Source organism: Sarcophilus harrisii, chromosome 4 (assembly GCF_902635505.1).
Source record: "Sarcophilus harrisii chromosome 4, mSarHar1.11, whole genome shotgun sequence".
Lineage (NCBI taxonomy): Eukaryota > Metazoa > Chordata > Mammalia > Dasyuromorphia > Dasyuridae > Sarcophilus > Sarcophilus harrisii.
The window spans coordinates 448,053,783-448,069,046 of NC_045429.1; the positions used below are offsets into that span (position 1 = coordinate 448,053,783).

Consider the following 15,264-nt stretch of genomic DNA (forward strand, 5'->3'; position numbering starts at 1 on the left):
GATCCAGACATCATGAATTGGGGGTGGCTCCTATCAAAGCACAAGAAGTCTCTGTTCAACAGTCTTCTGGAGTCCCCCCACTCATAGACTGTCCAAGATCCTAGGACTACATTGGTAAGTAAAACCCCATTGGTGAATCCAAGAAATCAGTAAGAGAAAAAGGCTTGGTCTGTACCGACCAAGAATCAGAATATGGATTATCTAATATTGCCTTGGTGATTGGGCCATCTTACAGGAGTCTGAGGTCTGAGGGGGAATTTAATGGAACCAAAGGGTAACAGGGGAACCCTTCCAGACATATCTCTAAATAGTCCTAGAAGAGAAAGGATATCAGGAAATCTAAGGATGAGGAAATATTAGATGGGTGGAGATCACTGGAGTGTGGAAGAGCTCCTCCACACTGGAGTGCAGAAAGAATCTGCACAGGAATATTTAGAAGAAACTCTAGAGGAGAAGGACTAAAGAAATGGGGTCCCGGAAGAACATTCCTCTAAAGAGGAGGTAAAGATAGGGAAGGAACAACTCTGTACTAGACAGAAAGAAAAAGAATTTAAAAGATGTGTGTGTCTCCATTTTATGTCTTTGTCTATCAGGCATCTTGATTTCAAACTACCCTGAAATTTTCTTAAATTTAAAGCTTTCAAACTTCTCTCTCTAGAGGAAACTGGGCAATAGTCAGGGTTGCTGTGTGTGGGAATGATATGCCCACTCTAGTCTCTCCAAAGAATGGTAGGTTCTCCAAAACCTCCACCCCATGCCCGAAAGTTAGCCTCAGTTTCTCTCTAGATGGGTTCCTGCATCCCCTAATCCCGCTAGAGTTCTAAAATTCTTCTCATAGGACTCTACTCTGAAAAGGGGTGTGGGCTATCTCCAAGTGGCTCGGGGAAATTTTGGGACATCTGCTTTACCCTTTAAAATCTTTTCCCCTTCCCCATCCAAGCAGTAAACTACAAGCCATCCACATGGGTTTAGAGAAGAGTACAAACTTTGGGGGAGATAGGCGTCATTGCCCTGTTTCTTCCAAGACCATCTCAGGTCCCAAGTAATTTATTGCCATTTCCAAGTGTTGAGGTTGAGAAGGGGGGACCCCAAAAGTCCCAGACCGGTGTCACGATGTGTCTGAAAAGAATTTGCAGGCTCAAACCCATCTCCTAGTCAAGGGGCAAAGATTTTATTGAAAGCAATATAACACTATTACAAAGTGGACTGAATTCTAAGGGGATGCAGTAAAGAAACGGAAGCAAAGAGACACTGGTATACAGCTTTTAATCATAGATATGTTAATTTTATGACCTGAGGATAAGGCTAAGGAGTAATCTCCAGATGAATTAAGGGTCTTCTCTGAAATTTGATTATCATTGACCAGATCATCAGCCAGCAAAGAACTGAGAAATAGTCTATTTGAAATCAGACAGACTGGGTATAGGAGTTTCCTGAGGCCAGAAGCTATCTGGCTAAGGAGTGCTAAGAATCAGATAGATTTGGGAGTTTCCTGGAGCAGATTCCAAAGCCAGAAAGAAGACCCAGGACCACTGACCCATTAGAACAAAAGCCCCAAGTCAAGGGACCCCAAAATCACATTATGTCCAAAGATTTTGAAGAGTCTAGGAAAGTGGAATTTTTGAGGGGGAAGAGTTTTCCCCAAAAAATGTGACCTAAGCTTATGTGTCTAAATTTAATTGGTATATGATTAAAATTACTTTCAATTGATGCATTTGGGAATAAGATTTTAGAAATATGTGTGCACTAATATTGAAGCATTTTGCTACTAAAAATTTAAATCTGTATTTGGTTTTATTTTAAGCCAAAAAAATTGGGGTATTAAAAAGTCCTCTGGTAACTTACCTAAAAAGGTCACATGTTTGTATTTCCTAATTATAGGAAATATATTTAAGGTACTATGTTGCTTTCTAAATTGTGTATTGGGCAAGTTATAAAAATTATATGAGCTATGATTTAAAAATTTATAGAAAGTTTTTAAAGGAGGTAATTTAAAAATCAAGGACTAGAAAGGTTGATGGTAAAAAGCAAATGATAAGATTAAAAAGGCAATAAGAAGCTTCTATTGGCATTAACAGGAGTCAGATTTGTGGGGCTGTGCTGGGGACAATCTCAAGGTGAAAAAATTTGCATTCTTTATTTATTTATTTTTGCTGCAGTAATTGAGTTATTAAGTGACTTACCCAGGGTCACACAGCTAGGAAGTTTTCAGTGTCTGAGGCCACATTTGAACTCAGGTCCTCCTGACTTCAGAGCTGGTGCTCTATCCACTGCACCACATAGCTACCCCCAAGATCTGCATTCTTAAGAAGGAAACAGACACGTGACTCTTTCCTCACTCTCAAAAAGTTTGTGTGGATTTGAAAACACCCAAAGAGGTAACTGAGTTTGAATGGAATATTCAGCTAGAATTTAGGGAATCTCACAAACTAAAGTACTGGTTAATTTTAAAAATAACTTTTTCCAATTGATGTGTGTGCATTAAAATTGGAAACTTAACTGAAAATTACATGAGATTCCTATCCCTTTTTGTGATAGATTATGTTATAATCTAAATTTTAAAATTATTTGACTATCACTTATGAAAATTGTGAGATTGGTAATTATTTAGAGTTAGTCATAATACTGAAACTTAAAATGAATAATTACTATAGGTAGAAAAAAGCCCACAGCAATTTTAAGGGTAGAAAGACTATTTTCCATCACTGGATAAATGGATATTTAGCCCAATCATCTGCCTGTTACTAGATATATATCTTACAATAAATATGTTTATATAAAGTCTTTAAATCTTTCGAAATATTTGGGGGATGCAGCTGTTATTTTATTGATTATTGAAACTAAAGATGAAACTTCTTTAGAACGGTTTAGAGAACAGAATTTTAATGTCTTCAAGGTTTTTTAGAGGAATATAAGTTATGGAATATTTTGTTACATCAGTGGGAAGGTCGATTTTATTTACGTTTATTCCTAATGTGGGAATGACATTCATTTGGACTGTGTATCCTATAGCACAAACATGTTTTCTTATAAATGATTTATTTGATATGAAAAGCTATTGGCCAATCTCTGCGGGCCTCTCCAATCCATCTTATCCAGTCGATCCTTTCTGGACTGCTCTTTCTATCTCAAATTACTCTAATCTCTGCTTGTTGGGTTGGTTTTATTCTGTTTTGGTCAACTACAGCTACATAGATCAGCTTCTCTAAGCTGAAGATCAGCTTCAGGGGATCTGACTCAACCTATTAGATGCTTCAATCAGCTCCAGCTTAATATCCCTCAAAATAGGACCCTGTAGGATGATGCAACTCAACAGGATGAGCCATTCTCAGCAGGAAGTAGTTTCAGAAGATGAGATCTTGGTCCCATGCCCCAAAAGATTTTGAGCCCGATTGGCTATTCCTTTTACTCTGGCATTAGAAAAAGAAAGACCAAATCAGGAAGAATTATGTCCAGGGCTGTAACTGATGAATTCAAGGCTAGAAATCAAGTTGGTTTTGGATTTGGGTCATTCCTATTTTGGTGGGTAACTATTATTGGATAAATTATACCAGAGAGGCAGCGAAGAGAATGGCAGAGCAGTTAAATGTCACTAGCAGAATGGCAAGAGAAAATAGAATGAGAGGACAGGTTATTGAACAACACTGTCAGAAGAATTAGCAGAGAATTCAGGAGTTAATTATCCATCCTATATAAGGAGATCTGTGCAGAGATTAATGAACTTTTATACAGACAGTATTAGCCAAGTTTCAGAGGTTAGAAAAGGATATAGAAACCAAATTTAAAAAGGGGAGGGGGAGTTGTAAGAAATGGATGGATATTTGGTTTCCATAATTAAGAAAATTAAATTGGAGGAATAAAATTTAAAATAGAAAATTGAAAGATACAAGAAGACTGTATGTTGGTCAATATTAAGAAGGAACTCTTCTTGTTTCACTTGTCTATAAAGACCATTTACTTGACAAACGGGCCCTTATTGCCCTCTGTTTTATTATTCTCTTCAGACTTTGCTTTAGTTACTGTATTAAAGCCTGCTCTAAATTTTCAAGAGAAAAGTTTGTTAGTATTTACTAGTGGTAGTAACTGTAAGAAATGGATGGGCATTTGATTTCCACAGTTATGAAAATTAAATTGGAGGAATGAAACAAATTAGAAAATTGAAACCCACCAAGACATCAAAGAATAATCCAGGGTAGAGGTTTAAAATTTGAACAGGGGCCCTCTGAACTTTGCCTCTATAAGAATGTAAGCTCCTTGAGGGCAGGAACTAGCTATGCAATGAGGCGTGGAGATTCATATTATATCACTTCTATAACACCCAATTAATAGGGACTCAGGGAAGGGATTTGTGCTTCATTGTGTTTTCAAAGGTGTGTCTATTCACCCATTCTTGTAAGAATGTAAAATTAATCTTTCCTGCATTCATCAGTGAGTCAGTGGAGTTCTTGGTAAGATATTTTATTTCTTACATAACTATATTTAAAAAAATTTACAGAACTAGCTTGATAGATAGCTTGTATCTGAAAAATAGATGCTCCATGGAAGACATGTCTCCCATTGATCAGAGGAAGGAATTAGTGCTTTGCCCAGTCTCTGGCATATAGTGAACACATAATAAACTAATTGACCTATGTGTGTATGTGTATTATTTTGCTTTTTTTTTTTTTAGCTTATGCATCATTTGTCAATTATTGGAATTATACTGTATTAGATGTAGCCATTCTTAAATGCCTAGATATTTAGTCCCATTAAAAATAGGGGCCTGGAAATAGGGAGCATCTCAGGTCAGAAGGAAGTCTAAGTTCCACATTACTAGAGGGGACCAGGTCCCTTTAATAAAGTGCTTTGACTGGATCTCTGCCTCAATTTCTTGTTTGCAGGGTGATTTTGTCTCATGATTGATTGAGTAAGCTTTTTGACAAAATCAAGGGGAATAAAAGAAGAGATAGGATCCCATTTGGGGGTAGATGATAAGGGGTAATGGTCAGTGGAAAAAAGACAAAATGACCTAATCCTTATTTTTGCTTCTTTAAAATATATATATATATATATATGTCAAAAAAAAAAAAAAAAAAAAAGGACACACTTCTTATAGTAAGTATATGGTGAAAATAATGGTTTATCAGTATTAATGTAAGATATATTAGAGGTTAGATCTTGATGTAATATAGCTTCTAGGGGAGATAGCAAAGATTTTGAGATCCCCTGACCTTAGGGGGGCTTCTGTTCTAACAATAAATCAGTAATTCTAAATCTTCTGGCTTTGGAATCTGCCTCAGGAAACTCCCACACCCAGCCCAAGAATAGCAATCTGTCTGATTCTGAATAGACCTCTCCTCAGATAGACAGATAATCTGTTGGTCAGTGAAATCAAATTCCTGAGATCACTCCTTGGTCCTCTATCTGGGTCATAAAATTAGCATAAAAATAACATGAAGAACTAGATAAATGTGTCTCCTTGCTTCTGTTCTCTGCTAAATTCTCTTGGAATTTAGTCCTCTGTAATGACATTACAATTACAATAAACTTTGTCCCTTGACCAGGAAATGGGTTCAAGCCTGAAAATTCTTTTGAGATACCTCGACACCAGTCTGTGACTCCAAACTTTTGGGATCCCTTTCCAACCTCAACAATCTTACTGAAAATTTCAAAGAATTGTTCTTATTATGGGGCATCTAGATGGCATAATGAATAGAATAAAGAATTAGAATCTGAAAGACCTGGAAACCTCCGTTTCCTAATCGATAAAAATATGGAAGCTTGACTTTGCTTTAAAGGTCCCGTCTGACTCTAAATTTAAGCTTCCATGACTCTATCATCTTTGAAAAGTAGCACTTGTTTCTGAAACTCAAAGGAGAGAGTAATAAAATTGAAACTAAGAAAACTATTGAACTAATTAATAAAACTAGGAGTTGGTTTTATGGGGGGAAAAACAAAATAGATAAATCTTTGGTTTATTTGATTAGAAAAAGGAAAGAAAAAAACCAAATTGCCAATTTCAAAAATGAAAAGGGTGAACTTACCGCCAATGAAAAAAGAAATTAAAGTCATATTGCCCGACTCTGAGGAAGAGTAGCACTTGTTTGCTTCAGAAGGTCTGATGAAATTAAGAGCTGCTTTTGTCCTTTCCCTGATTGGCCCAGTAATCGCTGCAATTGTCCAAAACTCTTAATCTTTTCCTTAAAAGTAACTCCACCGTCAATCATATGAATAAAGTGAATGTGTCATTGATCTCCCTTTGGTCCATCTCACTATTCTCTGAAATGTTGGTTTAGTCCAGGAACTAGTAGTAAAAAGGTCACAATATGGCAGGGGAGGAAACAAGCCACTGAAACAAGAGAAGTGATGGGGGACCCTGAGACATACTTTAGCTTTTTCTTCCTTATGTGTGAAGAAGCATCTCCAGCAGCCAACTGTTCAGCATCGTGTTGTTACTAGATTGCAGCTAATGTCATGGAATCTTTGCTGTTGCTCAGGAGTCCATTTAGTAGAGCCAAAAATTCTAGGAGGTAAGAATGGGTGCAATATAGTGAGACAGGCGCCAAAACGTCACAAACCTGTAAACACCAGACAGAACAGATGGATGGAAGTTATCGATCCAAAGGAACACCAAAAAACAACACCCACGATAACAGGTGGGAACCAGACTCTTTCCCATGAAAGGATTCTATCAGGCACCAGCATCCCTGTTCCTCAGCCTTGCAACTTCCAGGCTGACGGTTTCTGCAGCCAACAAGTGCTCGTTCCCCTCCACCAAAACCACCAGAGTGCCCTTGAGTCTTGGGGCAGCAGCAGTGCTGATGTCTACTGAAAGAAACTGCTTCCCCAAGGATTATTCCCTGGAGACCCTGGTCCTGTCTGTGTCTTATTTGCACATAGTTGCTTCCATGTTGTCTTCCCCATCAGCCTGTGAGCTTCTGGAAGGCAGGAACTCTTTTTGGCTTTTCTTTATATCACCAGCACTTAGCACAGTACACAGCACAAAGTAGGTGCTTATTAATGTTTGATGACTGACTGATCTTTTGCTTGGTTTTTATAGACTTGTTTGTCTGTTTCTGCCAAAGAGAATGATCTTTAGACTGGAAAGACAGACCCAAAATGGTTAATTGGAAGTTGAAGCCCAGCATAAATACAGGCAGAATAAAAAAACACCATCTTGGATTAGTTCAAATCACCAGGCTCAATTAATCAGAGAAACGCAAATTAAGACAACTCTAAGACACCACTATACACCTGTCAGATTGGCTAAGATGACAGGAAAAAATAATGATGATTGTTGGAGGGGATGCGGGAAAACTGGGACATTGATGCATTGTTGGTGGAGTTGTGAACGAATCCAACCATTCTGGAGAGTAGTTTGGAACTATGCTCAAAAAGTTATCAAACTATGCATACCTTTTGATCCAGCAGTGTTACTACTGGGATTATATCCCAAAGAGATTATAAAGAAGGGAAAGGGACCTGTATGTGCACGAATGTTTGTGGCAGCCCTTTTTGTAGTGGCTAGAAACTGGAAACTGAATGGATGTCCATCAGTTGGAGAATGGCTGAATAAATTGTGGTATATGAAAATTATGGAATATTACTGTTCTGTAAGAAATGACCAACAGGACGATTTCAGAAAGGCCTGGAGAGACTGACACGAACTGATGCTGAGTGAAATGAGCAGGACCAGGAGATCATTATATACGTCAACAACAATACTATATGATGACCAGTTCTGATGGACCTGGCCATCCTCAGCAACGAGATCAACCAAATCATTTCCAGTGGAGCAGGAATGAACTGAATCAGCTATGCCCAGAAAAAGAACTCTGGGAGATGACTAAAAACCATTACATTAAATTCCCAATCCCTATATTTATGCCCACCTGCATTTTTGATTTCCTTCACAAGCTAATTGTACAATATTTCAGAGTCGGATTCTTTTTGTACAGCAAAATAACGGTTTGGTCATGTATACTTATTGTGTATCTAATTTATATTTTAATATATTTAACATCTACTGGTCATCCTGCCATCTGGGGGAGGGGGTGGGGGGTAAGAGGTGAAAAATTGAAACAAGAGGTTTGGCAATTGTTAATGATGTAAAGTTACCCATGCATATATCCTGTAAATAAAAGGCTATTAAATAATAAAAAAAAAAAAATTACCAGGCTCAGCCAGACTAAATCCCAGGGTATGCAAAGAACCAAAGAATATGATTGCTCGGGGCACCAAAGATCTTTGAAATTATATGGGTAACGAGAGAAGTGTCAAAGGACTCGAGAACAGCAAATGTCACCATATCTTTCAGAAAAGAGATGAGAGTAAAATCTACAAACTGTGGGCCAGTGAATGGATTTGACTTTGATTTGTGAGAAAACTCCAGAAAGTAGTTTTAAATCTATTTTCTCTACTTCCTACCCCCAACTGAAAAGAAAACAGAAAACAAAAATAAAACCCTGATATCCAATAAATAAGTATATGTGTACACATATAATACAAATACATACATACACATATATGTTATATGTATATATATATATAATTTTTTTCAAGACACAAATATTCTTTTAGAAGTTCTATACATTGGGCTATATTATGCGACATTATAAGTATTTAATAATTAGAATATTATTGTAATGTTTTTCACATGTGTAGCACCTTTCAAACAAGGATCTCAAAGCATTTTGTCAACATTGGGAAGATTGGAAAACGAGGTTGGCCAAAAAATTGTGACGTGACCCAAATCTCAATACAAATTAATGGTAAAATGACCAATAGATCAAATCTGCCAACTTCTCCCCCTTATAGGAGCATTCATGCCATCTAAGCATGCTACTAATTTCTTACATATTGAATTTTGTTTCCAATGATCCCCATAAGATGAAAACTAGATTTAAAGATGTCACTCTTAGGTGAATAAATCCAAAGAGTGACTAAGCAATATGAAAAACACGTTTAACAACCACATTGTTCCAATTAATTCTTTCTCTTAAAAAGATACTGAAATGAAATCCATTATAAGTTGTAAAGTCTTAGTGTAAAAATTAATAGCATTTAAAGTCAGTTAAATTAACTTTCATCACTACTCAATGACATAATTTTTCACCCTGCCTCAGAAACCCTAAAGTACTCCCCTTTTCCTGTGTCATCCTAGGATCCCTCAGAAGATGGTAGGTAAATTTATGTTTAGGGAGGGTAATCTCTAAACCCAGTGGCCCTACCCCTGCTCCATCCCCAGGGCTTTCTGGGTTTAAGAAACAAGGATTAGGGGAAAAGGAGGAGGAAGCAGGGTTTGAGGTGGGGCTCTGTGGGGCAGGTGAATATATACTACTACTGTTCAGTATGGCCCTAATCAAAGACTTGTGGACAAGAATTGAGCAAAGGATGTGGTGTTGGACCAGAACCTGGATTCGCCGTCTCCGAGAGACTGGGATGCCCCCAGTGCCCTCCCGGGGTCCAAGCAAGCTCCTCCCAGGCTCCTTTCTGATTCAGGCCATGTGTAGTAGCAATGGTCCAAGGTAAGATAAGAAAAATCTTGACCCCCTCCATCCTGCTCCTCCCAGACCTTGACCTTGTCTTCCCTGTAGCGTTCCTTGCCCTGGGTCTCATCCCTGCTATCCCAGATCCCTCCTCCCCACATGCAGACCCAAAGGAATAGGTCTATGAAAGTCTGTGACAATGAACTCCTGCCTCCTATTTATCCCTACAGGTGTTCACTCTGAGCCACCTTCCCTACCCCATTTACCCACCTCTCTCCTCTTCTTGACCAGGACAGTTCCACTCTCCTACAAGCTACTGGAAGGTCGCAACAGCCACCCACCCCTGGTCTTCCTACATGGGCTTCTCGGCAGTAAAATCAACTTTGAGTCCGAGGCCAAAGCCCTAGCAGAGCAGACAGGCAGGAAGGTAAGAAAAGAAAATCCCAAATAATAGCAATCGGGTAAAAGCTAAGAAAAGGGACAAAGGTTGTTGCGGGGAGGCGAGAGGTGGTGGGTAGTGAGAAGAAACAAAACGGGGAAAGAGGGGAGAGGAGGTAGGGGCTGAAATAAGAGCTCTTGTCCAGGAATAGTTGGTCCTTATTCATTGGGGACAGACCCCAAGAAGGGAGATGGGCCACCGTGGAAGGTAGTGAGTCCTCCCTACACCAGAGGTCTTCAAGTTGAAACTAACTTGGCTTAAAGTTCTTGGGTACACGCACACGGGATTAGATTGACCTTTCTGGGATTCTAAGATACCTGCCTATAACATAGGTACCTTACTGATCCCACAATTACATTGTTGTTGGGAGGTTTCATCATCCTATTCAGAAGAGCAGAAACACCTAGTGTGGGCCACCATGGGGGGGGGGGGCACACTCCCTGACCACTAGGACAACAGGCAGTGGCAGGGTAGTCAGGGTGTAGAGGCCGGATAATCCACACCTTCACTCCACAGCGGTTCCCATTTGCTGGTTCCCCATGATGACATTAAAAATTATATTTATATAATTATATAATATATATTAAAAAGCAAAAGTAATTGTTGGTGAATATTGTGAGTCACCGATTAAATTGCCCTGGAGGTCCATGACAGATTTTTGTTTGTTTGTTTGGAAGGGATTCGTAGAGCAAAAACCATTAGAAATCATTAGGATGGCAGTACAATGAGTACAGAAGAATCAGCTTGGGGAGCGGGAGGGTTCTGTTCTTGAATTGTTTCTCTCATGGGTTTTCTTTGGGGGGTTTTTGGCAGATACTGAAGTGGTGGGTCACTTTCTTCTCCAGCTCATTTACAGATGAGGAAACTGAGGCAGCCAGGGTGAAGTGACTTGTCTAGGGTCAGGTAGCTAGGAAGCTAAGTGTCTGAGGCCAGATTTGAACTCAGGGAGATGAGTCTTCTTGCCTGGAAGTCCTGGCTATCGTCACCGTTAGGATGCATTTTTGTATCAGATGTTCTTAGCTTCCCATGTCCAACTTTGCTGTTGGGTCTTCCCTTTCCCCCAATTCTTCCTTCCCGTTTGTCACCATATACCCAGTGCATGGCTTGGGAGTTAGATACCTTGGTTCTCCTTACTTGTACTCTTGGGTAAGGCTCTGAACTATGAGTCTGTTTCCTCATCTGAAAACTGAGGAAGCTGGAATCTTAAGTTCTTTCAATTCCCAAGTCTATGATCCATTAAGAATTGGCACCTCCTGGTGCAGCTAGGGGGCACAGTGGATAGAGCACCAGCTCTGAAGTCAGGAGGACCCGAGTTCAAATCCAACCTCAGACACTTAACACATCCTAGCTGTGTGACCCTGGGCAAGTGACTTGACTCCAATTGCCTCAGGAAAAAAAAAAAAAGAAGAATTGGAGCCTACCTCTGAAGCTCCAGGCTAGGGAGAAGGGAAGTAGGTAGGGAGACTGACAGTTCAAGTTCCCACCCCCTTCAGGTGCTGACCCTAGATGCCCGGAACCACAGGGACAGCCCTTCAGATCCGGATTGCAGCTATGAGGCCATGAGTGCAGATGTGGAAGCTCTCCTGTTGAAACTAGGACTTGCTCCTTGTGTCCTCATCGGGCACTGCATGGGGGGCAAGATAGCCATGGTCCTGGCACTTCAGAAGGTGAGGGTGCCCCGCTAAGACCAGGGGACAAAGCATCACCTTACTTCAAGATGGCAGCACTCCATGTTTCCAAAATGGGTAGCAGGGATTTCTGTTAGAAGGCAAGTCAGTCTGGGAGGGAGCAGTGGGGCTGAGGTCAGAGAACTTGGATCTGGTGGGATACAGGAGGGTTCCTTCATACAGTCCACTCACACACACACAATTCACACACTCACACTCACACACACACTCACACTCACACACACTCATACCTCTGATAGACTGGAAGAGAAATTGTAACTACAAACTATTCCCATTAAACAGCCCTCCATACAAGAACAGGAGGAGTGACATCCATCACCACAAAAGTCAGCTATCTTCTGACATGAGTCATGAATTCTCCATTTTTCACCTCCATTGCCCCTTAACACCCTTTCAGAACCTTGTCCCATTCACTCTGCCCTAATGCCATCCCTGAGAGGTCACCCTGTGGTGGGTTTTCCCCTCAGCCTGAGCTAGTGGAACGCCTAATTTCTTTGGATGTCAGCCCAACCATGACCACAGCCTTCCCAGAAGCCTTGACCTACATAGAAACCATGAAGTCACTAAAGATTCCCAAAGAGCTGTCTTTCTCCAAGGCCCAACAATTAGCTGATGAGCAGCTCAGCCAAATCATCCAGGTAATTCCCTCTCCTCCTCCTTCAGGGTCCCGGGGGTGGAAATGAACTGAAGTGGCCACCAACAGCCATTTGGGTTTGAGGTCCCCAGGAGTACAGGGGGCAGATGTCAGGGGGAAGTACAAAAAGCAAGCCTTAGATGGAATAAGGCCCTGGGGAAGTGGCAAAAAGTGTCCCCAATGTGGATGTAGGGTAAGATTAGAAAAGGAAGATGTCATCAGAAGCTGGCCTGGGATGGGATGGTGGGGAATGAAGTGGGATAGGATGGGATGGGATGAGATGAAGAAAGGGTATACCTGGATAGTCTAAAAAGGGGAAAGGAGTGAGGGGAGTCCTCAAGCTGAGCCCAGATTCTCCTGCAGGATCCGATAATTCGGCAATATTTGCTCAACAATCTGATCATGGTCGATGGGCAATACATGTGGAAGGTCAATAGCGAAGTTCTGAGCCAGCAGGTGGACAATATAATGGATTTTCCACAAATTCAGGGATCCTACTCTGGCCCCACACTTTTCCTGAGAGGCGCCGACTCACTTGTGATTCAGTAAGACAGAGGTCGGGCATGAGGGAGGCAGCCCAATCTCCCAGATCCTTCTCCCCTGGAGGCTAATGGAGTTGTCCACTGCCGTGGTTTTGAGCAATGGCGGTTTGTGTTTGGGTCTTCCCTTCCACTCTCGTTGGGCAGCATGTCTATTGGCTCATGGGAAGCTCTCCCTCCGTAGCCCACCCTCCAAGCTCCCAATCTGTTCTTGAGACTTCTACCACCCATATCCCGTGGCTTGATCCTCATGCCTTTCTGACTCACTTGAATTTTGCCTTTTCTCCTCTCTTCTCCCCACAGGCCTCATCACTATCCTGAGATCAAACGTCTTTTCCCTCAAGCCCAGATTCTGACTATCCCAAAGGCTGGCCACTGGATCCATGTCGACCAACCCCGAGACTTCCTGACCAGTATCCTGAATTTCCTGTCACCTCTCCCAACCTTCCAACTTTGAGAGCCCTGGAAATCAACCAGATACCATCTCAGCTAGTGGAGGGAATATGAAAAGTTGGGGCTCCCCTGCAGGAGAAGAGGAAAAGCCAGGACTCTGGTTTCCATTGCTTTCAGAGTAGACATTTTCTGATTTTAATGAATAAAGCTACTTGCAGCCCCTCTGCCAGCATTAGCTGAATTCTCTTACCTTCACTGGCTACCGGGAAAAGTGAGGGGTTGGATCACACCGGGGTCTTAGACCTGGCCAGTCAGTCAAAAAACATTTATTAAATGCCTACTATGTGCCGGGCACGGTGCTAAGTAATGGGGATAAAAATACACGAAAGAAAAACAGCTGGGGCAGCTAGATGGCTAGAGCACTGGCCCGGGAATCAGGAGAACTTGGGAAGGAAGGAAGGAAGGAAGGAGGGAGGAAGGGAAGGGAGGGGAGGAAAGAGGGAGAAAGGAGGGAGGGAGGGGAGGGAAGAGGGAGGAAAAAAGGGAGAGAGAAAGGAAGAAGGAAAGTCTGACTTCCAGACGGAGTTTACAATCTAACCAGGAGAACAATACACCAAAGCAGGGGGAGAGGTAGCTGTGGTTGCTATCTTTATGGGGTGGAATTAGGGGAAGGCAAGGAAAGGATAAGGGAGTAGTCTATGTGTGGCTGGCCTGGGCCACTTCCTCCCAGGGGCCACTCCCCTCTCTCAGCTCTACATCCTCCTGGGGTAGAAAAGGAGAGAGTCTGTCCAGGAGTGGGAGCAGAAAATCCTGGCCTGTGGGCGTTCTGGAGTGGAGCTGGTGCCCCCTCCTGGCATACAAGTGCACACACACACACAGAGGCCCTCAGCCTCCCCCTCCTACCTGCCAGGCCCCCACTTCCTCCACCAGCACCAGTTTCTCCTTCACCAGCTTCTTCTCCACGGCTTGGAGTCTGGCCCTGCAGATGCCCAGTTCAGCTTCCTTTGGGGGGGGGGGGTGCTGGGTCTCATCCCCACCCTAGGCCTTAAGGCCTAGCAGGTCAAAGAGGATGGGGTCAGTCGGCTTGGGGGCTAAGCACTAGGGCTACTAAAAAAGGGGAGGGGGCCATCTGGATGATGTTTCACAAATCCATTCAAATATCTGCTAATAATAACAACAACTAATTTTAAGGTTTACAAAGTGTTTTAAAATATTATCTCCACAAGAACTCTAGCAGGAACTTGCTGTCATTATTATTCTCATTGTTATTATTATTGTTGTTGCCATTTTACAGACAAGGTAACTGAGAGACAGTTAAGTGACTTGTCCAGGATCACACAGTTTGTAATTTGAACTCAGGTTTTTCTGCTCCAAGCCCACCCCACTGAATGCTATTTCACCTATCTGGCATGGCCAGGACCTTGGATTTGAGGAGTCTTAGGGAGGATCCATCGACTTCTATCTGATCTGGTGAAACTCAGGAAGTTGGGACATATTGTGGATATAGCCAAGATGAAGATGGGTTAAGCTGGGTACTTAAGGCAAGACTCCCTGGGGTGTGCCATGGAAAGCCCTGGCAAAGCAGCTCATGCCTTTAGAATGCAATCAGGTCTTTGGCTCAAGACTCAGGTCCACCATGATGCCTGGGTATCACTATGAGTTACCTCCAAACTGGAATTGGGGCTTCTACTTTTAGAGGAAAGACATGATCCTCTGAGATAACCTGGTAGAGGATAAAAGGTTCAGTGTCAGAGACCTCGGGCTCCAATCATCCCTCAGCGTCTTGATTCCTGTGCAGTCTTGGGCAAGGCGTTTCATTTCACTGGGCCCATATGGCCCAATACACAGAATTCTGGCTCTGGAGTCAGAGGTCCCTAGTTCAAATTCTGACTGCATGTGTAACCTCAGACAAGTACTTCCACTTCCATTTTCTTCATCTGTAAAATAAAGGGATTAAATAGGATGACCTGGAAGGTGCTCTCTATCTCTGATGATCTGAATCAATAAGCCTTTAATTGCTTCCTGATAGAGTCATTGGGACCTTTCCTGACTACTTCCCACCTTTGCCCCATGTCTGCCTATGGTAGGCCCCAGAACTGGCCTT

The 15,264-nt window shown here is 41.9% G+C and overlaps 1 protein-coding gene across 1 annotated transcript; it reads left to right on the top strand.

The window, feature by feature from the left end:
- Positions 1–9,372: 9,372 nt before the first annotated feature.
- LOC100933670 (protein ABHD11-like) lies at positions 9,373–13,224 on the top strand. The gene is made up of 6 exons (XM_003770477.2): positions 9,373–9,506; positions 9,759–9,894; positions 11,400–11,573; positions 12,062–12,232; positions 12,592–12,773; positions 13,071–13,224. The coding sequence occupies exons 1-6, from the start codon at positions 9,373–9,375 to the stop codon at positions 13,222–13,224; spliced, it is 951 nt and encodes a 316-aa protein (XP_003770525.2).
- The last annotated feature ends 2,040 nt before the right edge of the window (positions 13,225–15,264 follow it).